At 44.1% G+C, this 26,287-nt stretch overlaps 2 protein-coding genes across 2 annotated transcripts in view; one reads left to right on the top strand and one right to left on the bottom strand.

Moving 5' to 3' along the window:
* Window positions 1-26,287, top strand: part of MRPS5 (mitochondrial ribosomal protein S5) — a 1,175,798-nt gene that overhangs the window by 912,336 nt on the left and 237,175 nt on the right. The gene's annotated exons all lie outside the window — the stretch shown is intronic.
* Window positions 5-26,247, bottom strand: LOC135312761 (syntabulin-like). Its single transcript, XM_064448520.1, is given in 9 exon segments — window positions 5-441; window positions 444-510; window positions 512-1,154; window positions 2,378-2,527; window positions 3,521-3,724; window positions 6,436-6,535; window positions 15,386-15,505; window positions 15,946-16,045; window positions 26,221-26,247. Coding segments are annotated over 9 exon segments (1,848 nt in total).

The raw sequence follows: 26,287 nt of genomic DNA, 5'->3' as shown, positions 1-26,287 counted from the left end.
GGCTTTACCTTTTCCATTCTGAAACAAGTAACATGTTTTCAAACCGATTTATAGGGCAAATCAAATAGTCAAGAGCAAAACGGTGGACTAGGACAGAACTGCAAAACAACGCTCCAGTACTGTAAATGAGATCTGTTCCTGCTCCATGAGTACTGAAAGCCCGCATGATAGTTGGTACAACAGGGGCTGCTACAGCCAGATCGCTGGCGAGTCTGCTGCTCCAGTATGTCTTCTTTATTCCTGTCTGAGAAACAGTATTGACGTACCCAAAGACTTCATCATCGTGAGGTTCTGTAAAATCAAGTTCTTTCACAAAATGGTTTTCATTAACTCCGTGCTCCACCTTCCTGCATGGAGGTGTCACAGGAGACAAAAGGATGGTAGAGTTTGGCTCACCTGGAGTTAAGTCCACTACGATACCAGAATCACTGAGGCTTTCAAGAGAAATTGACCCAATTCCTTCAGGGAAGAAGGCAGGCTTAGAGGACAGGCATCTTGAGCTCTGAGCTCTGAACATGTTTTGAATGAACTGCTCCCCTTCTAGGCTATATGGCACCACATCAGTCTGGATGGTCTGCTCCACCATCATGTTTCTGACTTTCTCCTCCTCCTCCTGGGAAAAAGTTAGTTTCTCACCCAGAACATTTTCAAGCATCTCTTGATTCACAATAGAATTGGAGGGAGCTGAATCACTCAACTCAGAGGTTGTGGTGGTCAAACTCTCTTCAAATAAATCAGTCCCGTTAGCTGTGTCCTCATGAAGAAACAGCCCACTACCTGCCAGCTCCTCCAGAGCTTGGTCCTCTGTGGTGGGGCTGTCTGGCATCGTGGTACACAACGGCTTCCCCTCAGAGTCACATGTGTACTCTGGGCGCTGCTCATCTCTCACAGAGCTCTTCAGGGCCATCTCCATGCTCGACACCAAAGATTCCAGTTTCTTGTTTTCAATGCTTACGTCTAGGAAGTATTTCTGAAATTTTTTGTCTTTCTCAGCCAAGCTCTTCTTCATGCTCTCAATACCTCGCTTGAGTTCTTTAATTTCCCTCCTTGCTTCCAAGAGGCTCAGCTCCATCTCCACATGATTACACTCGTCTTCGATCCAGTCTTCCTTCATACGTTCCACCTGAGCTTTGAGCTTTTCGATTTCTCTTTCCCTGGAGCAAAATAAAAATATCGTAACACTTCTGGTGACTGCCTAGTTGAAGAGTCAACGTGAGGCTCCACCTCACTGGGGTGGCTATGCTGCAAAGATGCTCCAAGGAAGAAGCAAATTCCTCCATGCATCATTTGCTGCCACCTCTGAGAGAACTGGCAGAGATGTCAGCTGGCTGCCAAGACGCACTGGCTGATTCCTAGCTGGAGTCACCAACCTGGCCACACAGCCAGCAGCCTTGTGGGCTATGCTGTGATCCTGGACACTTGGAGGTGAAAGTGGTGGCCTCTGGGTTAGGTCCAACCAGTACAGCGCTTGACATCTCACCTACTGCCTCACCCTGGAGGAAATGACAAACAGCTGCCTGGGTGTGTCCCCTGTGCCTGCCAGCAGCTCGTCACGTATAGCCAGAGCCAACAGTGGCCTCAGACAGCAGGATGGCTCAGGGCTGCAGGCACCTGGCTTGCTTGGCACCCGGCTTGCTTTGCACCCCCCCAGCCCAGCATGGATCCAGAGGCTTCTGCCCTCACTTGCAAGCAAGTGGGGAGAAGGGCCCCCTGCGTGAGATCCAGCCCTCACAGGTACAGATGTCGGGCCACCCAAAGCAGGACCAAGGGGTCCCTGGGACTCTACCTGGGGGCTCCATTCAAACAACCCTTTGTGCCCGCTTGGGTTGTGTGTGCTGGAAAGCCAGTTCTCAGAGCACAGCTTTAGTAAAAGAGAGAACATCTGTTGCTGTGTAATGTACATTGTTGCTTCTTCGCTTAGCATCCATACAAAGTGCTACTGCAAAAAAGTCCATATCTAAGCAACAAAACCACAAGCAGGCACACTAGTTTGTGGCAGAGCTTTTCTTTCAGTAGGGGAAAAGGGGGACATTTGTCGTCGTATTTTCTGAGCGAGGTGGAACTTTTTTTATGTATAAAAGGTCTCAGTGCTAAAGTAGGCTGGTGAAGAACTATCCTTTAAAAGTCTTCTATCGGGAAAGTTCAAAAAAAGGGAAAAAGAGACAGCCATATTTGTAACGGAAGTGCACGGTACATATTCACTGAGCACACAATGAAACCTTAAATACCTGAAAACAACCTAATCAGCCCGATCATATTTCCAATCTCTTAATGAAAACTTTACATGGTCAAGAAAAGAGTAAAAATGATCAGGACTCCCATCCCTTAATGCTCCTGAATAAATCTTGTCCAGTCTTATTTCTGAAGTGAAATATACCTTTCTGTAACTTTGCACTCGGATTCCTTCAGCTTTTTTTTCAAATGCCGTATTGTAACTTCTTTCTGCTGCAGAGGAGTCAAATACCGCTCCGGATTTTCTGGCTTAGTGCTGCAATTGTGACCACAAGAAATAGATTTCCCTGATCGCCTGAAAAGAAAAAAACCATCACACCATCACATAACATCACTCCTACAGTTCTTCAGTCCTGGCAAAAAGGAACACATCCCATAGACTGATATGGCGCTTGGCTCATTTTGGGCTCCTCAGTGTCCACACAAGTGACTCCCTCTGGCAAATCAAAGTACTTGAGAAAAGGGCTGATTTGTGGCTATAGTACAAAATTTACTATTTATCATACTTGTTTTCAGTGCCATTGCCTCAAATGAGACATTTAACTTTAAAACACCTAGCCATCTCCTCACCCAAAACGGTGCCCAAGAGCAGGCAGCTGGGCCATTGGCAAGGGCACCCAGCTGCAGACACAGCCAGGTAAGGAAGCGTACAGACTGAGTTCAGCTCCACATGTGAGTTAAGAAGCCGAGCACCCTGAAACCTACATTAATCCTATCTAGCTTTAGGTGTGTATCTGACGTGCTTGGCTGTTGAGTTGCCTGGGGTGGGAGGAAAGAGAGAGAAAGGGAGGGAGAGAAACAACAATTTCTTCTCTGCAATACGTGTCGCATGCTCCCGCAGGTATTGGTTTTCTTCCCTGTAGAGGAAACTGCACACAGAGGTACCTAAGGCCGGGCAGGGTGAATTTTCACCCGAGCATACAATATTTTCTATACAACCCCACCCAACTCTCTCCAAAGGAGAAAGGACCTTTCTGTGAAAGAACCAGGAAAGCCACATGAGAACTGACAGCATGAAACCACGGAAAGGAGCCTGCCTTGGAGTGAAAACCAGCTACAAAGTGCTTTGACTAAAAGTAACCTTGAATTTTACAGTACTGAAACAGTAAAACTTTTACATGGGATAGAGCACACTGTTGATTGTCGAGCCACCAATATGAAGAGTCACACCCATGCTGAGGAGCAACACGACCCCTTTGGCAAGCCAGACAACCAGCTGATGCCACATTTGAGTGCAGAGAGGGTAAGTCAGTGTGCTGAACACCAGGATGCTGAAATAAAGACTTACCTCGTCACTTGGCTGCTGTCACTTCCTTTGTTTGAGCCTGAGTTGCTTCTGCTGGCTAAAGAAGCCCCATAATTCTGACGGGTGTTCACAGGACTCGGCTGGTTTTTGCTCAGTGTTGACAAAGGGGCCTTTTCACGGGAAGCAGGTGGGCTGGGTCTGGACTTGTTGGATAAGGATCCATTATTCTGACCATGAAGGCCACAACTGGAGGAGAACCAACATGGTTAAAGCATACTGGATTATCTTTATCACACAACTCATTATGTGTCTTATTTCACGCACAAAGCTGTCTAAACACTAAAACAGGTAGATAACTGTGAGTGGCCGGGAAGAAAGTCCTGAAGTCATCAGCCACTGCACACTCTTTCACTGACTGTGGGGCTCTCAGTCTGAATTATGTGATCTAGGGAAACGTTGGCCATTTTCACGTTTCTCTGTGGATAGCACGGTTCCCACTGACTCCACCAGATCATCCACATTCCCTGAACCTCTGACTCCATTAAGCAATGAGAGGACTGCAGCCTGGGCTAGGGCCAAAAGAACCACGCTTCAGCCTTCCCTGGCCAGACCGGCAGAGGGATGCCTGCTCATGGAGGTTTGCTCTAAGACTGCTTTCATGCTCCTTGGCAAGCAGCCTGAGGGATCACAGTGTGTGATGAAAACAGATTTGTTTGAGCCACTGTTCCTTTCTCTCTTTGGCATAGAGGGTGCTTCAGCTGCCACTGTCAACTATTCATAGAATCATAGAAGAGAATCATAGAATCATTAAGGTTGGAAAAGACCCCTAGGATCATCAAGTCCAACTGTCAACCCAACATCACCAAGTCTCCTAAACCATGCCCTGAGGTGCCACATCTACACATCTTTTAAGTACCTCCAGGAATGGCGACTCTAACCACCTCCCTGGGCAGCCTGGTCCAATGCCTGACCATTCATTTGCTTAGATATAGTTCAAAGCCTACGGTGAGCAGGCTGAAATAGTATTAAAATAGACAAAGAAAACCACAGATTTTTTTCTTCCTTCCTTCCTTCCTTCCTTCCTTCCTTCCTTCCTTCCTTCCTTCCTTCCTTCCTTCCTTCCTTCCTTCCTTCCTTCCTTCCTTCCTTCCTTCCAGTTTCCCTCATACGTATCTACCTTTCTTTTCCCACTCTTTATTAAATAACCTGACTGTCGACTGTGGGCTTGAAAGCAACTGCTATCTGTGCTGCTGGCAACTGCCAAAGGACTGAGGTGCTCTGAGCACAGCTCCCCAAGGTGGGTTCCTCGCTTGCTCGCTTGGTTTGTCTTCCTGCACTGCTACACTGCTACCTACATCCTCTCATGGACTTTGTTCTTCTCAACTGTAATGAAAGGGCTGGTTTCAGAAAAGAAAAAGGCAAATCCAGCCAACCAAAGAGGCCTGAACATAAAAATTTAAATACCACAGCACTATGAAGCAAGAACTCTTCTCAAGATTCCCTAACTTGGTTTCGTCCCCCCTCTGAAAATGGAACAGTTTATAAGGAAAGTGGCTGCTGCAAACCTTCATCACACTGCTGTGGTTTGGGTGATTTTATAATTATTTTACAATGAAGTGCGGGACTGTGGTTTGTGACAACACTGAGATTTTTCAGAGGAAGTTGAGTCAAACAGTTAAAAGAGAACATATCGCAAAGGAGACCTCTCCTTCCACTTCGTACAGTACAGCATCAACTCTTGGGTGAGGCAGAATTCACATAGACTGTGCATAATGCAGCAATGCAATTGAAGGAGCATTATTACAGAGGACTTCTGTCTAATTAAGTGGGTCAGGATGCTCTAATTTGAAGTTACATTTAAATGCACAGAAATACATGCAATGATACAGAATCTTACTGCAAGTAAGGTGATTTTAGGGCTTCATATGATACTTAGTATTTTTCACACACACACACGCACCCCCGGCCAGTACCGTTACTGGTTAGATTTAATCTAGAGAGTGCTTAGGTAATGTTTATTTTTCTAATGAACAGTCTCATGACACAGATAGGAAACTGCTCATTAAGCATCATTCTGACAATCTCTGTGCGCTGGGGCACACTCCGACCTCAGAGACATCTGTGTGACTTAAGCCTAGAGGTATCCCACTGCCAGTCCCGGCCTGCCTGCCAGCACTTCCACAAAGGGCAGGAAACCCGTCCTGTCAATCTGAACTCTTTCCACCTACTCCAAAAAATGTAACCAGCAGGGATTTTGTGGGTGGAGCACAATGTGCGCTGCTCCACCCAAATGTCCTCATCCTCGCATTCACAAGCTCTCTGGATTTGCACTTCACAAATGATAGGGAGAAATCTCACAGAAATCTTTCTTGAAAGATTTGTTTAGATAGATAACTCATTTTTTTATATTTTTTTTTTTTGCATATAGTTTTAGTTACAGAAAGGTTGGGCAAGGGTGTTGAATACAAAAGCATCAAAGGCAATATTGTCTACTTCTTCCTACAAAAAATAAGGTCATGACCTGGAAAGGCACATGCCAAGCTGACAGTTTATTACAAAGAGAAAACAGTGATAAGACCAAAAGGTTAAGGTTAACTTCTTAGAGGTACTGCTGTTAAGCAACATATACCCAGTTGCCTCCTCCTCCACTCCAGCTGAAGTCTCTTCTGTCTTACCTGAGGGTATCTCCCATACTTGTTATGAACAAACAACACAAAAATACCTGTCGGCTGATCTGGCCTATTGACATGTTTTGGTCTCAAAAAATATAGCTTTTTTTCCCCTTTCTCATATTACAGTTCTCATCAGTGTAAGTGCTGCCCAAGAGCATAGTGTTAGCCAAATTGTTTCAAAACTCACACTAGTGCTATTTTATGTATTAGCTGCAAGGCCTTACGTAGTAGTCTATCTCTGCACTAGCAACTCTCTCACTCTTCAGGAAAAATGGCTTTGCTTACTTGTGAGAAAAAGACCTTTTGCTTCCAGCAGCCAACACATGGGCTTCAGGCACTGAGGTACAGCCTGTGTTGCTTGAAGAGCTAAAATTGGTTTTAATCCCTGGAAAAGAAAAGGGACGAGGAAAAACACAGTGGAAATCATAACTCAAAGGCTGTTTTAAAAATCACGATGAACAACAAGCATCATCCCTTTGCCCATCCTGTGTGAATTTTAGCAGTTGCATGAATTTTCCAACAACCCTGATGTCAAGCACGTGATTTGTTCTGGATTTGCAACATTTCTTCAGAAGTGGCACTTAAACAAGAGCAGAGAAAAACCATTTGGACACAAACCCCTCACACTAAAGAAGCCCTTTTAGGACACGGCTAGGAACATTTGTTGTGACCACCTGTTTGCTTTCTTACAGCCGTCAATACAAGAATCAGGCTGCTCACGTGGCTCCTGCAGCAGCACACAACTGTAACTGTAGATTTCGCTTGCTTTAAACCATAGGAAAACACTACGCGCTGGGGGAAAAGCCGCTTCCATTTTGGTCTCTGAGACGATGTACACATACATGCATATGTACATATACGTGTGTATAGGCTAATAGGGTATATGCGTCTGCGTATGTACACACATATGCAGGTTCTCGTGGCACACAGAAGGACAGTAAAGCAGTTCTAATAGCCTTAAATCAGTCCAATAATCACGCGCGGCTCTCAAGTGCTTCTGGGGTGTTAAGCCATCTACCTGATTTCTGACTTTCTATGGATCACAGCTTTTATTTCCCAAGCCCTGGCATGTACAGGGAAAACCGCTTTCATTTTGCTACAATCAGTAGTAGGCAGAGCCACTAAGAAAGTCTTATCACCTGGAAAAATACCCACCCTAAAGTTAGGATTTTTTTCAGTCTGTCACTCAAATGGCAGATGTCCAAAGCCATACCTGGGCCTTACACTGCAAAGCCACAATATTGTACGATGACTTTAATCTGAGGGAATGGAAATAACTTTCCAACAGCCTTTAAACAGCTGGTCAGGGGGAGCATCTCTCACCTGAGAATTTCTGGGCGCCGTCTCACGCACAGACACCCCCAGCCAGCAGCTGCAGACTTACCATGAACCCCATTTTTGCTATATTTTCCATGATGCATCTGCAGATACCATCATCCCCCACTGGGGTGAATAAACCTTCAGCTGCACAGTCGTTCTTAAATCCTTTGCAGAACTGATGGTGATGTGCACGTCTTGTACCCCAGTTGACTACTTTTGTTGCTGTGACAATGTGATTGCGAAAGCTCACACATCTAAGTCCCAGAACAACCCACCTAAGCAGCATTAACCATGAAAGAGGCTGCCGTTTCTCAAAAACCATTTCTTTTGCCTGAACTGGCTATAACACTTGTTTTGCCCTGATCTGAGACTCCCCTGACTAAGAGGAGTGTCTTACCCACCATTTCCCACAAAGGATACCACATATTCAGTCATCATGAATTTCTCATTTGAAATTCATTCATACATATATTTCCATGCTGCAGCCACTCAGTGTCACAGTGCTGGCAGGCAAGACAACTTGGCACCATGCTCTGACGGAAATGCTCTTGCCACACGTAATGGCATCCAACACTGAGAGGCCCGTCGCTCTGGCCCCAGCCCACCTTGCAGCAGGCTACAAGCGGCAGCACACCCACTCCCTAGGAGCAGAGCTGTGCACCGCTCTGTGCAACGGGAAGAACAACACAGCGATGGCCAACAAAGTGCTGCAACGTTTTCCAGGATTGCTTCTTGCCTGCAAGACACTGGAGTGAAATAGTGCAGTATCAAGTGCTGTCCCTGCACTTTATTGCTCAGTGGGCAACGGCACTGAGCTAAGAGAGTGCTGCAAACAGCATCATGCTTTCTGCACTGCCTTTTAGCCTCCTTGCTGCCCTGACAGCACCACTACAGTCACCTAGCTCTAGCTGACGTGGAGGGGAGAGGGGAGCCTGCAACCCCACGACTGCATGCTGTGCTGCCCACGATGAGGAGCGCAGGCAGTGCCAGCTGGCACAACCCAGGCAGAGGCAGAAAAGGCAGTGACGGTACGTCAGACGTGTGTGCACATCTGCCCCATGGGTTGGAGGACCACTGCTTAGGGAGCTAACACCATCCTGCCACAGCACTGCAATTGGCTGGGCAAGGTAGAACAGCTTAGGTATACTTGGTCTGCCAGGACAGTGTGCAACCCCATCACATACGTACCTATGTCTATGGAGCCAGTATATACATTTCTTACACAGAGCCACACAACAACCGTACATGCATGCCTGGAGTATAGCATCCCAGTCTGCTATTTATAGCCATTACAGATGGTTGGATACCTTGTGGCATGGTCTTCTGGCCTCAAAAGTCAAATTTTGCTTGCACTTGAGCATGTAATATTTTTCCTTCTATAAGAATAAAGCTCAAACTTTCCTGTGTGCATTTGATTGTCCATGTGCTATCTAAATGGTAAGGTTACAACATAGAAAAAAGGAAGAAGTGTAAGTAATATCTGTGACAGGAACACTGACAGCTGAGCAGAACTGGATTCCTAAAACTCAGGATGCATCTGAGTTTAGTAAATCTTTTAAGCTAATTTAGTCTTTTGGTGTAAGTCTTTCTTATTTGCAACTTCACCACTCTTTCACAGCTGCCAAAGTATAGAAACCACAGAACTACCTATCTTCTGACTCCATAAACATGACCTCTTAATATATATCTATGTGTGTGTATATATAGATATAGAAATCATTCTTGATGCTAGGTTTGCATATAGTCACCCAGTGAAACAGAGCTGTAAATGAAACAGCGCTGACAGAGACAGCTTGTCCTCAGAATGTAAAGCACTTCAATTTGCTGAGCTTCTGTGCCTTCAAAAGCATCCTGTTACACAGCAAAGAGACGAAAACACAAAAAAATATAAGTTCACCACTCCAGTGCAGCTGATGGAGGAATAAGTAGCATGCTGTCCCTGTAGATAGCTTTATTTAGAGACCCCAAGGGAAGAGAGGGGGCCTGACTGCATAAGAACTTCCAGCAAAGCCGTTAGAAACAGCTGGAAAAGTAGAGATAATTCAGTTGTAATGCCCTTTATTGAAAGAATCTGTATTTTTAAAAGACTAAGTTTAATTTATCTTAAAACTTTTAACTCACAGCTACATCTCCACTTTCAATCTTTAACAGCATAAGCAGTAATATTTCCAGGAAACATTAATGCTACTTCTTTTCTATTTAATACGGGGTTGTTCCTGCAAGATTGTTTTTGTACACCACAAGCAATCTAGGAAAGAACACCAGACTGCTCACATGCACGAACAAACGTAAGAAAAAGAAGCTGCACAGAAGTGATGAAGTCTTGCTTCAGCATTTCCGGCTTTTCTTCAGATAACACCCTTTAAAAAACGACCCATGTTGAGGGCAAAGGCTGCCAGCAGGGAATGCACTCAATTCACAGTGTCAAGCTCAGCTGGCAGCGTGTTTTTGTTCCAGTCCCTGGCCTTTGACTTACTATGCGATTTACTATTACTATACATGAGACTCTTGCCTTGCACTTTGCTATAAATTTCACATCCAACAGTAACTGCGTAAATGCAGATATAATCCTGGGAGCAAGGATCAGGACTCTCCTCCACGTAGACTGCTCTATTCTTTGTGTGACAGAGAAGCTGCTCCCATGTGCTCTGCCGCTGCCCGTGTCCGACAGATACCCTCTACTACCCCGAGGTCTAAAGCCAGTGGAGGAAGCTGATGATGCTCTGTAGGTTGCAGTGGTTCAGAACTCTTGTGAGAGGTGTGGATTTGAACTCCTTTGGTCTAAGGAGGGCACTGAACTCAGATCTTTTCCCTGACCTCTACTTGCGCAGCTGCCACACAGAACAGGGTGGGTGGTAGCACCAGTGCTGGCCATAGTTCAAAGCAATGAAACGTGCTGGTTGCTGGCACTCACAGAGGTGGTCTGGCTCTGGTACAGAGGTTCAGAGTGAATGTGAGGCACGTGCATGGGCGCAAGCAGGGTACAAGTAGGTGGCCAAATCTGGGAGACGGGCATGCCTCTCTGGCCTCTCCTGTGGACTGGTAGAGGTGCGTTCCTGCCCGGCATGCTCTCTGCTGTGAATCTTGGATTGTAGTACCTAACCACCCCCTCTTATTGTATATGCAGTTTAGTCATCAAGCGCAGACTTGCAAGTTGTGCTCCCAGAATGACAGTGAGAACCTGAGCACAGCAATGCCTGGCATCAGCATCCCCTCCCCTATCCCACTGCGCTGGCCAAAGAAGCTACCACTTATCACTCTTGGGTGGACATCTACCTGACTGCTTGCCTGTGCCCTCTCCTCAGACAGATCTGTTAATCACGTTGCAGCTGATTGCACAGCGCAGTAACAGCTGATAAATTGGCAGCTGGCAAACATGCAGTCAGAGAAGACGTGGAGCAAAACTTTCAGTGTGGGTGACCATCAACTGTTCAAACCTGCTGGGTGAGGAGACTTCCAGCTCAATGCCAGGCAGAAGACTTTGGGGAAGAACTTCAACGCAGATCCTGCTTCCCTGCATTTAGATCTAAACTTGATTTTACTTGACCCCCTCAATTCATACTGCTGGTTGTGTGATCTGAACTAATTATGCATCTTGATTTTTGCTCATCTAGTTCACCTACTTTTCTTCCTTTGGAAGAAAGTTTGTTATCAAATAATCAAAATTTATCTCATTAAGCAGTTTTCCAATCTCATCTAAATACTATAGCTTTGGTAGTAATCTGAGCTGCATTCATGCAAAGTATAAGCACTGCAGATCTCCAAATAAATACGGAATGTGGCTTGTGTATGCCGTGAAACCACAGTCAGTCAAGCTCATCTCTAAAAACAGTCACTACAAACTAATTACTGAGATTGGCTGAGAGCCATCATGTAGACTCTGCATATCACTGTATCCTGAGCCAGCATTTTTCTTCATTGTTTTTAATTCATGGATTTGCAGAGCAGCCACGAGCAGATGTTGGAACAGACAAAGAGCATTACAAGGTGGGGTTTTTTTCCTGCTTTATATACCTTACAGAGATTCTTCGTACGGAAATTAGCCTGACCTAATTCTTTTTTGTGATTCTATATGCAGTTTGAGCTCTTCTAACACCACTTTAGAACAGCTGCCAGCAATTTTCCCTTCTCATCCTGAAATGACCTTTGCTGGGGGAACACATGTTCACGGAGAAGACAACAGTCTGGACAGCTTATCTTTCTGTTCAAACCAAAAGACTCTTTCGATCAGAGATGGAAGGATGCTACTTTGCTACTCCAACCTCATTAGAAACATTGAGACTGGAGGTTCAAGAAATACCAATAGATGTATAACATGATACTCAACTTGTATATGACAGTTTTGGAAAAACCTCTGTGATGTGTAAATCCACCTACGGACAAGTCTTTAATAAGGAAGCATGTGGTGTCACCTCAGGAGTTTTCTCATATACCTGGCAGTACTACCTGGTCTGCTTGAATAGAAATGAATAGGCTGGTCAGAAGTACTTTTAGAAGCTGGAAAACATCATCTTTGGCAGGGATGACTTAACAGGACACAGAAAGGGAGTGAACTCCGTCATAGACTAGGTCAACATGCCAGCCGTCCCGTTATGTTGGTGGCAGAAGTTTAACAAAGGGCTTTCAGAGGCCTCTTCAACACATCTCCTAAATCTGGTTCCAATGCACAAGGAGGAGAGAGGCTGGCTGGTGCACAGCAACAAACCCCGCAGGCATGCATTCACAGCAGCAAATGCTGCAGGTATGTGTCCACAGCATATATGCAAACGCATGAAATCACATGCTAAACCTGATTCAGCTGAAAGCTTTTGCACAATCACCCTTAATAGAAGGCACATGGTTTTCATGATAATGTGCATAAAACATTTTAAATCAGTTTTACCTGTTTTCAACAGGGAAGAGAAAACCACCAGAATGAGAAACATATCCGAGAGGTAACTAACTAAGCAGCCCTGCAATCCCAGGATCAAAAGCAAAATTTGTCATAAAGCTAGCCAAACATTTACTGTAACGCACACCTTGAAATTATTACAAAAAAATAATAGAGATCAAGTGCCATCTACTGAAACGAACAGTAAAACCCTACCCAGTATATTGATTGGTTGCCTAAACTATATTTCTATAGTTAAAAAGAAAGACAAGGCGGGTCTCAAAGCAATGAATGTCAAGTTACGACTGCTGTCATTTGCTTGTTTTTCCCCCCAGTAGCACTCTTAGCATTAAGGAACACTAAGGACAGACATGAAGCCTGTGCTTTTTCAGCCTATTAATCCTTGAGGGTTTGCGGTCACACCGTATTCTGCCAACTTTAGCAAACACTCACAGCCTGCCAGGTGCCCAGACTTCGAAAGCCAACAGCTTCCTATTACTTACAGAATTTCAGAAGGGAGGAACAGGCGACCTGTAATGAAATGCCTCAACATGGAAGCAAGACAAGGCTTGTAATCCAAATAAAATACAAAACAAACTCTGCAGAATTTTCATTTCCTTTCAACACAACTTACATAACAGTACACCTAAGATACGGTATTATAAGGTACATCTACTGTTTTGTTACAACACATTAAAAGTAATATATTTCAAGCTCCTTGGGGAAGCGATGTCCACCTTGCAGCGGCTGGAGCAGGATTTATGAAAGGATGCCAGGTCCCCAGCTCCACGGGGGGAATTTTGGAAGTAGCACTCTCCCTATCTGCCACCTCACTTGAGAAATCCCGCTCTCAATCAGCAGAGTGTCTCAGCTATGTGAAAATCTTGTTTCTGGGCATGCCTAGAAGCAGGTCAGCTTTAAAAGCACTGAAGAGCTCGGTGCCTGGCTCCTCTCTAAAGACCAGGGTGGGTGTTTCACACTACACAGAAGACATCAGGGTCCACACAAAAGCAGCCCAAGGAAAGCTCTCTTCTGCTCTCTGCTTTACTGGAGAAAGGATCCACCTGGGATTTGCAGGGCCAGATTTAGCTTTGAACTGGGAGGAGGCTGCACATCATCTCCCCATCACACCACCTGGGGCACGCACTGCGTCCAGCTGTAAGAACCAGGGGAGGAGATGGGGTTCCTGTCCTCTCAGCTTATCAGGGCCTTCTCCAGCTCCTCCACAGATTCACCCAGTTGAGGGTGCCTGCACGTCTTTGTCACCCATTGCTACAGAGTGGAATCCAAACAGGCCTGAATTTCCCACAGCTCCCCTGCCTCCATCAGGAGACCCTGCCTAACCCCTGCACCCAACACACCTGAGAAAAGTAAGTTCTACAATCTAGAGTTTTGGGCAAAGTTGGGCAACCTCTGCCTAGTTGCTCTATCAGATGCTGGGTTTTATTTTCTGTTCATAATTGTGGTTTATTTATTGGAACAGGGACTGGGCATGCATTTCCCCCTTCTTCCAGGCTCTTCCTAATCTCGGAATCATAACGACAGGTGAGGACCAAAAGAGACTGAAGGCATCTAAAACACAGCTTCCCCAGGATTTATATAGCTACGTACGTAAAAGCAAGCAAATGTTCAAAATGCCACCGCTATCTGCAAAGACCTGCTTAGTTGTTTATGGCTGAGTTTAAAAAAGGGGGACAAATATTTTGATAGTTTTATTATTTTAATTTAACTAATTCTTGATTCAAAATAAATCCTTTCCATTTTTAATCTTTAAAATTTTGTATTTTAAAAATATAATTAAATATTCTAATTTAATTAAACAAATTTAAAATTTATTGAATTAAATTAAGTACATTAATTAAAGCATTAAAATATCTCTAAGCATTCTAAATATTTTAGATTGAAGATTGTCTTTGTTCAGTCTGAGAGAAAGGTTTTCTTTAATGTTTTGATTTGGCAGCAAACCCCAAATCAATTCTTTGCATAACTCCGCTTTGAACATAAGAAAATGGCAGACAAAAAAAAAAGAGGGGATGTAGAGGAAAACAGAAAAGGAAATAATCTATCCATTCTCAGAAAACAGTTCAAACAGTTCAAATCCCAGGATTCTCTTTAAAAAGGTGGGGTTCCAAAAAAGGTCAACAACAATGATGACAGGATTACAGGGCACTGTTTATGAAGGAAGATTAAGGGAATACAATTTGTGTATTCTAATCAGTCTGGCAACACTCTACCATGGGGAGGAGGAATACAGCTGGAAAACTGTAAAGAAAACCATTTAACAGCAACACAGGATTCTGGCTATGATGCATGTTATGTCATGAAAAATTACTTTAAATAAAAACTGATGTTTGGTGGAAGTGCTCATAGTAGAATGTAGCTGGAGTATGTTCAGAATATTTTAAGCAGGGCATCAGAAAACTATTTTCAACACTGGCATAAATAATACAGATTGTAAATTACAAGCAGAGCACCAAGAAAAAAAAAAATCTCCTAAGAGAACATCTATAATGGCCTTTCCATAGGCACAGTATTTCCTTCCATACAGGTGAAGCGGGCTGAAAACCACGGAAAACAGCCAGAAAGAGCAGAACATTTGCTGCAGTAGATACACAAATTGCAAAGCCTGTTCCAGCTTGACCTCACACATATTTTAAAACAAATACTTAAGAGCGTGCAGTGTGTATAGCATCGGTTTCTCTTATTTGACTCATATTCCATAACGAATGAGCAGAAGAGAGAAAAAAGCTTCTTAAATATAAAAAAGACTTTTTTTTTTTTTACTAAAGATCACTGCTCTGGCCATCTTCCATACCTGCCTCAACTCTGACCTCTAAACCTCAGCGCCCTTCTTACGCCAGGAGCTCAGCCATCTTTTCCCGATGGAGGAGGAGCATGTCCCCACAGTCCCCAGGAGACCTGCATCTCTATCAAAAGGCATTTGGCACTAAAAGGTGAATTGGCTGGTACAGGTCTCACCTTGTCCAACAGCCCAGCGGCTGAGGCGCTCCCTGCAAAAGTCCCATATCTGCATCCCCTACTTACTCAGATTTGCAGTTGGAGCCGTGGCTTTCTCACGGACCACACGCAAGGCTGAGCTTGAGGTTGCAGGCATCCTGAGGCGAGAATCTCCCTTTAACAGTTGGCGTCCCACTTTCAGGAGATCTGGAGTGGTATCAGGACAATTAATGGGCCAGAGAGAGAGAGAGAGAGAGAGAGAAGAGTTATGGTGTGCCTGCTGGGTACTTGGCTTCAAACCCCCAATAAAAGAGTAACTAGATTATACAAAGTGGAAGAGCTTCCCTGGGAGCAGACTCCCTGCATCCCCTCAGCCTGCTCAGCAGCCTGCTACTAGGGCACTCGTCTCCTTTGTGCTCAAGTCCAGCCTCCAAAAGAGGCAAACAGATCTAAGTAGAAGTTTCTTTTCCCTTTACTGAACTAAGTAACAGGCATCTCCTTTTAATGTTCTTTTCCTTTGTGAGGAAGGACGTAAGCACCTAAGTGCACAAGATTTGTGCCCGAGACCCTGAATTGTAGGTGGCCTGTGCCACCAGCCCAGAGCTGAGCACATCATTGCTTAGGACAGATGGGATTCAGGCTTTCGCCTTTTACTTGCCCATTCCTCCTTTGTAACTTGCTGACTTCTTTTCGGGATCCTCTATTATCTCTGTGATGTCTGGGTGCCTGCTGCAGCCCGAGAGTCTTCTGAACAAAAGGAGATATATGTCTTGAGGGGCCTCAGCCCAACCACGTCCCTACTAAGCAACATCAACAATAATTTTTTAGAAAGGGTGGATCATACAATCTGTGACATTTTTCTAGAACACTTTAATTTAACAGGAACTTGCAGATTTGGGTTCAAAAATACAAAACACTTGAAAGCCAAAACAGTCTTTGTAGGTGCTACTTTGTTTATTCTTCTTTGAAAGAAATACGTGGCCCTTTGAATATGTTATCCACACCAATTCAACTCAATTTGTTGAAATTCAAACTCTAAATCTAAAACATATAAAAATCCTAAATAAAAAACCATAGCGCTATGCTAATAATTTTTCAAAGATGCTTTTTCAGCATCTTTTGCTCAAAATATTTGTCTTCCAATTATATTCCGTTCTTATCTCTTGGAAGTTACACAGCACTTTTTTCACTTCAGTGCAATTCAGTTAGCTTATACCCTAAAAATTCTTCGCTCCTGCTAACAAAATTCACGGTGCAACGGGAGATACAGGCTGTCCATGTGCAATGCTAGCTGCCTTGGGCAGCGGTCCTCAGAAACAGGACAAACGGACAGTGCCCAAGCCTATCAGGGATGAACAGGAGAGGAAAAGGCATCTAATTAGACTTACTTGAAGATCCAAGTGTGATCTTCAAACACAAACTTTCTTCCGCAAATGAATGTCTAAGACTGGGTTTCCTTTCTGTTAAACAAAACAAAACAAAACAAAACAAAACAAAAAAACAAAAAAAAACAAAAACAAAAAAAAAAAAAAGAAAAAGAAAAGAGACAGAAACCGTACTTGGCTTCAGTAAAGGCTAACAGCAGAGCTGCCATAGACCTGATGAGGAACACAGGAGATCGGGGTGGGATTCATCTGACTAAGCATGGATGTCTCTAATGTAGACACCCATGTCTGAGCCAGCCTCGGTCCCATATTTAGGCAACCGAGAGTTCGTCAATATAACCAGTGAGTTCAAGGTACTCCCTCACCCCCGAAACAGCTCCCACAACGGCCAGGAGAGAAACGGCAGATTCACCTGTTAAAGCTGTTCCACTTCTGATCAGCAATGGGACCAGTCACTGGGGCAGACAAGGGGGGCGCCCCCCCATCTGCAGCCCACAGCTCCTGAAGGTTGTCCAAGGAGACCCGTAGATTCGGTTTTCACCTCTCCTGAATCACAAATACCGAGGGATTTACCCCAGGCAGAGGAGCCCCAGCAGGATCCGCCGCCTGCGCTGGGTCCGTTGACCCAACTGGCAGGGACCAGTCAAAAACTGCCACGGGGGGGACCCAGGCGTTCCGATGCACGCGGAGGGGGCTGGGCTATGCAAATGAGGGCACCCCCAGCAGCCGCTTCCCCCCTGCTGCCAGCCGCCAGGCCTCACAGCACCAACTGCTACAACACACCAAGCCTTCACAGGGTGACGCCTCTCTGTGCTCAACTCCGGGATGCAAGCTTCGAGGTTAGCGCGGGCTTCAGCCTGGGCACGGCATCCTCGCTCACGGAGGGTGACATGTGCGCGCTCATTTCCCTCTGAAAGAGTTAAAAATAACATTAGAAACCCTCAAGCTGACACAACAACATCTTCAACTCGTTTAAACTAGACACAGGAGATGTTTCTGTGATCCGAGTTTTTAAGAACAAAAATACATGCTTTTTTGAGCCTGCAGCCGTTTTAATGCTGACTCTACTCCAGCAGTGCTTATTGAGAATGAAATCCATGTGCAGAGAAAGTAAGGATCTCCCTTAGCTGCCCGTGTCTGGGTACCTATTGGTGCTCAGTTAATATCTGGAAGTGTCTTAGACTGGAAGCATTTTTGTGTAGTAATGGAGGGCTGTGTTCCGTTAAGTAACAGGGAAGACTATAGCCTGTGACCTTTTCTCTGGTGGCTTGGTATGTATGTGCAGCAGTTGAAATAAGCCCAATATGGCTTCCTGGAGACCAAAGCGTTCTGGAAGACAGTGCTGAGCAGTAGGCTACTAGTGCCTGCAAAGTTCCTGTAGTCTCTTTCTTCCCCACTCCCCAGCAGATTCTGGGCTGAGATGCACCCAGATTTTCCAGGCAGTGATCAACCTAGTGGACGATAAACTGGATTTTCCTTTAAACTGGATTTTCAGTTAATTGAAGTTAGTTAGAACTTGGTTGCTTCTGCAAATTGTAGATACCTATCTGCACCTTTAGACTTTCTAAATGCCAACAAATTTATTTTTTTTCCCAACAGGAACAGTGAAGCTAAATGCTCTTTGGCTGAATAAGCAGCACTGTATAAAATGTCTCGTGTGTGAAGATGTTTTTTGTACATTTATAATCGTGTTGAAGTAAAAGAATAGTATGAAGTCGTTCTTCTTACAGTTATTCAGTAGGTCTACAGTAAGTAAAACCACGCTGGAATAAGAAGGTCTGCTAACAGTGTGCTATCAGTGCTTATAATTAGTGTTCTGTTAACCAATGAGTTGGGTTTTCCCGGGCATAAATTGTGTTAGGAATGCAAAGCAAGGCTGACATCAGGAATGAATACTTCCCTGGTTTAAACAGCTTGCATCATTCCATCCAAACTCCGCTCAAATTCTTGCTTTGGAACCCAGAAAGAATGAGTCACATGTGGCTGTAGTTCATCATAGGTGCCTCTTTATTGAGAAACGAAACCTCTTCTGAGCCTGAAAGGTCGTAGCTTTATGTTGAATACGCGTAGGAAGTTTGGAATAGAGATCAATGTTTGGAATAATGACCAAGTAAAAGAGCAGTGAAAAGGTAATCACTTTGTGGTTGTATTTATTGCTTGTATTTATTTTTCAGTGACTTCAGTTCCTCTGTCTGAGGTAATGTGAAGGTCTCCTCTCATCTGGATGCTACTGAAGTCCAATAAAATCACTCAGCCAGCGGAGTGCATGGAAACCACCTCTCTGTGCAGAGGAGTTGTGTGTTGTGCAGTTTATAGGGTGGGGCAGAAACATGATCTGCTGTGACTGTCCTCACTTCACAATTGCAAATGAATAGCAGCACTGCTTAACGCCTCATGTGGCTTTTTGGAATACCGCTGCCTTTACATGCAGGCTAGCGCGCATATACCGTCTTCCTTTCTGCATCGGTTCAGAGGTGCAGGGAACATACAAAAATCTGCTACTGTAAAGTGGCAAACATTATTACTCTGCATATGCTAGACTGACAGCACTGTCACCTATCTGGCCTTCTGGTGGAATGTACAACAGTGGGTCATCACCTCAAAAACACCGTTGGGAATTCCGTTAACTTGGGAGGTAGATCCTGATGCAAATTACTAATTTCATTCTTCCATGACAGACAGCAGAGCAGCTTAACAGAGCACAGGGAAACTTCTGGCCATTAATAATCAATGAAGGGAAACCGTGAAGGTACTGAATAAGTGCAGTCCCTCTCCTGTCCTGCCCAGTCCAAAGATAATATGAAGCCTTTGTACCTCAAATACTTCTAAGTTTTGTGTGTCCAGTTTGTCCATAGTTGGCATCTACCAGACACGGCTGCATCCAGTGATGACAGCTTTTAATTCTCTGCATTTTACACACTGATGTGGATGCGCACGGGTAGTTTAGGCATGTTGAAAGTTAACTCCTTTCGGCCTTGTCAATGAGAATTCTTGATTCTCTTTTAATAAGCACATCTTTATTCTTACCGAATCTGTGTTAAATTTCACCTTTTCAAACTAATGAAGCTTCACTTTTATTTTTAAGTCCTCTTGCAAGCAGCTTGACAGATTTTTCTAATCTAATAAACTGAATGCGAAGCCGGAGCGACCTCCTAACATCATTCTGTTACTACTTATGCAATCGAGGAGAGAGCTGCAACGTGGCACTTGGAGTATGGATCCAGTTGTTGCCCCAGCGCCACTCAGTGATGTGTTCTAGCTGAAGTGGGGAATAAAACAAGTGCATTTGGGGGTTACTTTTTTCCTTTGCTCTAGTCAGCCATGTATTTGTTGAAATTAGAAACCTATTTCTGTCGACAGATTCTCTGAGCTAGCAGGTAATGATGTCTGGGGTTTTATAGCAGTGATAAGAAATAATGCTAAAAGGATATACAACCGTAGACTTTAATTTTTTTTTCCTTAAAGGCTATTGTTTCTATCTGTACTGAGCAATAGAATACAACACAGATGCTGAATACATGAAAAGGAACATTAGAAGTTGTCATCTCATCTGATCATGAAGAAAATGTTTGTAGTACTTGCATTACAAAGAGGATAGCTTCTGATGCCTCTGCTGAGGGGAAGGAGGGACACAAGCCAATGTCCTAGGCAAGTCAAATTGTTTTGGTCTGATTTTGAAAAAGACAGGTAGTATTGTTACTTGAAGCATTAGATTTGTCTAAATAGCTCTGGGCCTTACAACTGTCCTACGTTCTCCCTGACACACTGAATCCTTGAGAACTGAGTGGCTTTTAGATTGTAAAATATTTGGGCAAATTATGAATTATAACCCATTTCTGACAGGAACTTAAAGTATGCTGAAAATTGGACTCGTGTTCTTTAGCAGTTCACATTTTCTTTAATTGCAGACAACAACAGATAGCAGAAAGGGGAAAAAAAAAAAAGAGAAGCAGCGCAGCAACAAAAGAAAATGGGGGAAGAAGCCCAAAGGCTAATGAAAGAAGAAGAAAACAAAACTGATGTAGAAGCGTCCGGACACAAACCAGGCATCAGTGGCACAGTGCCAAGGAAAAAGAGAATTTCAGCTCTACAACATACATATTGGTATTGATTTAAGTACTTCTAGGGCTTCAGCATTTCTAGGACTCCAACCGTTTGGTTTCAGGGCATTCTTCAGGGCATCTTGGAAGGCAGGGTTCTCTCAGAATATCTTCAACGACTGGTAGGTGGTTATTAAAGGAGAAAAAAAGCCCACAGAAAATCATGCCTTGATGGAATGAAGTTTCCTGCAATAGTCCTATTCCAGCACCCTTCTTTGCAGCAAAAGTGATTGAGCAAGGATGTTGATTGAGAGACATCCTTAATGAATAGTTCAAGCCTAGAGAAAAGAATGGAAATACCTAAGAGTGTGGTAAATCTCCTGTATTGTCTATGCTTACCCGAAACATGTAATTAAACAGTTTTAAAGAACCCTTTGCTTCCTGCCTGATCGAGAATGGCTGCTTTTGCCTTTCCATAAAGGTATTTATAAATGTTTCGCATTTTTCCATGGGAGATAATATTGACACGTGCAGAAGAAAATTACTTGTTAAAGGTGACCTACGACTCTCAACGTACTCCTGGTAGAGTACGCTCTGGTAGAGCACAAGTTACAGCTGAACACAAAAGTGGATTTCTTGTCACTTTGTCACCTGCAGCCCCTGTGCTACCATGCCCCTTTACAACACTACAGTGGTTAACAGCAGGGGCATCGCTACACAGCAGTGGTGCGTGCTGCTCCTTTCTTATGAAGGCTAATGTTGTGAACGTAGGGGAGCAATTCAATCGCTTACTTGTATTGGTAAATTTGTATTTCTAGCAGAAATTCTTCTACTTCCTACATTAAGGGGAAAAAAAAGTCTCACGCTGTACACTTGTTGCATAGGTAGTACAACTGAAAAAAAGGTGTCCTCCTGTGAATACACCTAAGTGTGAAAATTCTCAGTTCAGTTAACAGCACTTCTCAGGTTCCATTTTTGTACACTTACTGTATGTATTTACAGTGGGATTCCACTCAGAAAAGCGTGCAAGGTAAATAGGCAGTAGAAGACAACAGTAGTTTAATGAAGAAGAAAAGTTAATGTCTGCTGGAGGGAAAGGTGTGTGGGAGGAGGAGGGTCCATGTGGTCATTATGTGCAGCTCAGAACTTCAGTGAATACCTCCTGCATCTTCTGCTGTGCGGATGCTATTATCCCTGAATTCATGGGCTGTCTTGTGGCAGATGAGCGAGGACAGCAAATTCTGTGCCTGAGACGGGTTCCCTGTGTATCCAGGGTCCTGTGAAGTTGTGACAGAACGGGAAGGGGCGGGGGGACTAGATCACCTCTGCCTCGAAAAATAGAATTTTTAACTAAGTTGTAAGACACAAGTTCTGCTTAAAAGAGAAGTACTTGAGAAAGTAAAGACAGTAAGACTTACTCTGAATGGCCTTTGTCATGGAGAAAAGTTTAAAAAAATATTTAGTATGCTTGTCATGCTGCTTAAAATCTTGCACAGACCAACTGATTTGACAGCAATTTTTAGACATTAAAGAAGTCATTGAGAAATGTGAAATTTTAAAACACCTTTTAGAAAGCAACAATATGCACTTTTGTGTGTATCTTCTGCGCAAGGGTTCTGGCTGGAGTAGAATCGATGACTACAGCCTGTCCGGACTGAACAGCAGTATGGCAAGCAAATCTGCTCCTAGTACACACCTCTAAAGTATCTGATGGTGGATTGGAGATAAGAAGAAAGTCTGTGAATAAGCTTTAATAGCAATCCGCGTCTGTCCTTTCAACCACACTGATGAAGCAAGGAGGCACATGTCATAATTCTTTCCCTATTGCTGACACAGGGCAGGGAAACCTAATACCTGTTGCCTAGTTTAGGTTGGAAGCGACATCGCATCTTTCTAAAAAAATTAGTTTAGTGCTTACTATTGCTATTTCTGAGACAATGTAAAATAGGTGCAAATAGATGTTATTTATTAAAAATAAGAAAACATTGGCTAGTTAAGAAGTTAGAAACAAAGCCCCTGACTGCGTCATGAGAATGCTCGTGTGTTTTTGAGCCTTCAGCCGTTTTAAAAACGATTAGGTGCTGCCACCTCCTGCACATCAGCCCTCCTGCGTTGCTTTGCCCTCTCCTGCTGCGTACTCACACTGTTTTGCTGTTCTTCCCTCCATTTCCCTGCCTGTACTTGAGCACAACTGCTCTAGGAATTGCTCCCATCTACTCTACCAAGTCCTGACATAATGCCAGAAAGGGTACAGTGCTCTCGCAGGTAGTAGTCTGTATGTCAAAACAGCATGCATTGGTTTCATATGTTTTCCTGCGCTATAGTTGCTTGTGTTTGCAATGTCCCATGTTCATTTGTCTGAAGGGTTTTGGAGGAAAATGCTCCCCTGTTCTGCTCATGTAGGACATAAATAAAACAGTGCTTCAATTTTAGCGCATTTCTAGCGGTTGGGATTTAGGTGAGGTGGTTGATTTGGGGGGGGAAAGAAGGCAAAATGAGGAAGTGATCAGAAGTGAAGAACAGCCTTGTGAGTGGGTGGACCTAAGTAAGCATGCAGGTGAATCTCTGGTGAGGCGGTGGGCAGTGCCTGTGCCTGGGTGTTTTCAGCAGCTGAGAGGCGTGTTGGGTACCTCTTCAGCTGAATATTAAAGAAAGGCTTCTTTGAGCCTGGATTAGAAAGAGAAATGCATAATGGGATTATCAATAGGTGTTGCTTCAACCAGGGAAGGAGCCGACTTGGTTCCTATGCTACCCTGTAAGCATGAATTCAAGCAGTCCCCTGCTACCTGACCCTTAACCTATGCCCTGCTTGTCCTCCCCACCTGCACACTTTGAGGCAAGACTTCCCAGTGTGGTATGAACAATTTCTCAACTCAGAAAAAGGAGGAGGTTTTATTGAACTCTTTGGAGGCTAATGGTCCTCCCCTAGCTGCTCCATACAGCACCAGCAGGATCCAGGTGAATCATGACTAAGAGTAAAGCCAAATATTAGATGGGGAAAAATCAAGATGGTACATTTGTCACAACAACTGGGATATCCTCTGTGGATCAGGGAGCAAAGGCCAGTCCCACAAAGTCTGGGACTGGAGCATTTATCGTGGTACTTCAGGCCTCTTCTTACAAAGGGTACCTTGAGCTGTCTACATGCTTGCAGGATGGAGGAGGAAAGGTGGCAGCTTGGAAGCGAGCTGTATTTCGGGTAGAGATCAGAGCACGGACTTCTATCAGGAATGTGACGGGAACTCTCTTGCTGAGCATAGGTAAATAACTTATGAGAGTTGAGCGGACAGAAGATTTTTAAGGGCAAGAAGCAATTTTGACGTTATTCTGGTGTTAGCGCCTTGTGTCTTAAACATGGACCATGTCCAAAACATGGTTTGAAATGAGTTCAGCCTATTGACATTTTAAATGTAAGTGTAGGTTCATACTGCTTTGTTGCCTGCTTGCTGCAAAAGACACCCACGTAGTCACAGGTGAATCTCTCTCCTAGAACCGAAGATCTAAACTAGTCCTCTAAACTAGGCTCCATTTCACCACCACTCACAGCAAAGATCACTTAAACAATAGTGGCTGTTAAAGAGAAACCCAAAATTGTGATAAAGATGGTAAAATCACATATAAAATATTGCGCTCTCAGCCTTGAACAGACATGCTTTGAAGTAGCAATAAGGCATGTTGTGTCATGTGTTCCAGTCCCATCCCCTCCACCCCCCAACCTATTAATTTTGGCCCTTGTGCCCAGGTACTTAAAAGAAAAGCTTTTGAAAGTGACTTTGCAGCAACTATGTATTGCAGTAGTGTCATAAGGCAAGTCAAGTGGCCTGCAGGAACCCAGCAAGGTAGGTGAGCATGGAAGAGGGTGTTGCTGGCAGAGGAAGCAAGACGCTCTCATCTTCTCATCTTTGTGAACTCTTGGAGCCTGTGTTACATCAACATGCCTGTTCGATTTCTCTTCCTTAGTGAAATGCTTAATGAACACTAGGGAATCTGTTGCAAACACAAGTAATTCAGAACCCAGGCATTACAAGGATGCAAAAGGTCTCTGAATTGCCTCTGTAAGCATTGGTGCATATCACCCTCTTGAGTGTTGCAAATGCTCCCCACATGCTGGCCAACTATTCCTCCTTCCTTGTGGCTAATAACTCCATTCTTCCCCAAAGCGGCAGGGCAGTGCATGGCGTTGTCTGGCTTCACTAGGCTTCTTCTGCTCTGTTACACTTGCTTACACTTATTACACTTGCTTTGCTGGAGGGGAGAACAGGAAGCCAGTGAGGTTTAACCGGCCAGAGGTGTTGTTGAAAGGTTGGGTGGAGGCAGGCAAACACCGCTATGTCGTCTGTTGGTTGGCATTGCCCTCCTCTGAACTATGCACGGATTTCAAGTTTTGGACAGGAAGAATTTGTGGTTTGATGGTCACAGTGGCATCTCGGTGGGCACACTGAGACTGCATGGCTCTCAGATTAATTAAACAAGGTATTCTGGACTTCTGTTACATGCCGGGAAGGCTGACACTCTCCTGGCAGCACAGAAATGAGCAGTTACAAGCTTCTGGAAGATTGCATTGAATTAAAGATTAGGCACTTGCATTTGTTAACTCAGCATGGGTGCAGTCATGCAGGTGGCATGTGTGTCCACAGACCAACTGGAGCCTTTTACTCTGCCTGAGTGCTTATGCTTGGAGCTGTAATGAAGTTTTTCTCAGCAGAATTCTGTTCTTTGGGTCCTGATGGTTCCTTATGCCCTGATACAGTGCCTCCGCCAGCTCTGCCTGTGGCCAACAGCTCAGCTGAGACCGGCTATTTTATATGGCTTTGCTACAATAAAACACTCACACATTTACCATTTCTAACAGGCTTCATTGAACTTGTGATTATAAAGGTAATTTACAATAAAACAATTAAATAAACAATAAGCTAAAGCACAATACATTTCAAAGGGCTCATATGACTACAACATTCCAACACATTAAAACTTTAAAACAACATTAACACTCAAATTGTACCTACACCTATACTTATCTTTCTAACACGTTTCAAGACTCTCAACAAAGTACCTTTTTGGTTACAGTCCCTGTAAACACACAAGACCAGTGAAACACTCAAGCAATTGTACAACTGAGAAGAACACTACACAAGACAGGAACAAACAATGTGCTGGAAACTGCCTGGGGAATAGGGGGTTGACCTCTAAATTGAACTGACTCTTTGGACAACGAACGGATAACACTAGCATGCTCTCTGGAATACATGTGTGACATCCTTAGCGGGAACAAGTCTCCGTGTCACTCAACACTGTAATTTCACAAAAGTTTTAGGTTAGTGCCGCCTAAAGAAATAGCCCACCTTTCTCTGGCCGTTTGCTCCCGTGCACGTCTCACGCTACTCTTGAGCCAGTGCAAAGTGCTGGTATATTTGCCCAGTGAACCAGCCAGGGAAACTCATTGAGCTTAACAAACAACAAATTAACATTCAGCAAACAAACATGAAAGAGAACTCACTGTATTCTCCTTGATCTCCCTGGTCATGTTCACTGTGCAGATATGTTGGCACCAGAAAGACACCAGC

The sequence above is a fragment of the Phalacrocorax carbo genome, chromosome 3 (genome assembly GCF_963921805.1).
Source record: "Phalacrocorax carbo chromosome 3, bPhaCar2.1, whole genome shotgun sequence".
Lineage (NCBI taxonomy): Eukaryota > Metazoa > Chordata > Aves > Suliformes > Phalacrocoracidae > Phalacrocorax > Phalacrocorax carbo.
Note: the sequence above shows the minus strand (reverse complement) of the source record. Positions and strands in the feature narration are given on the sequence as shown.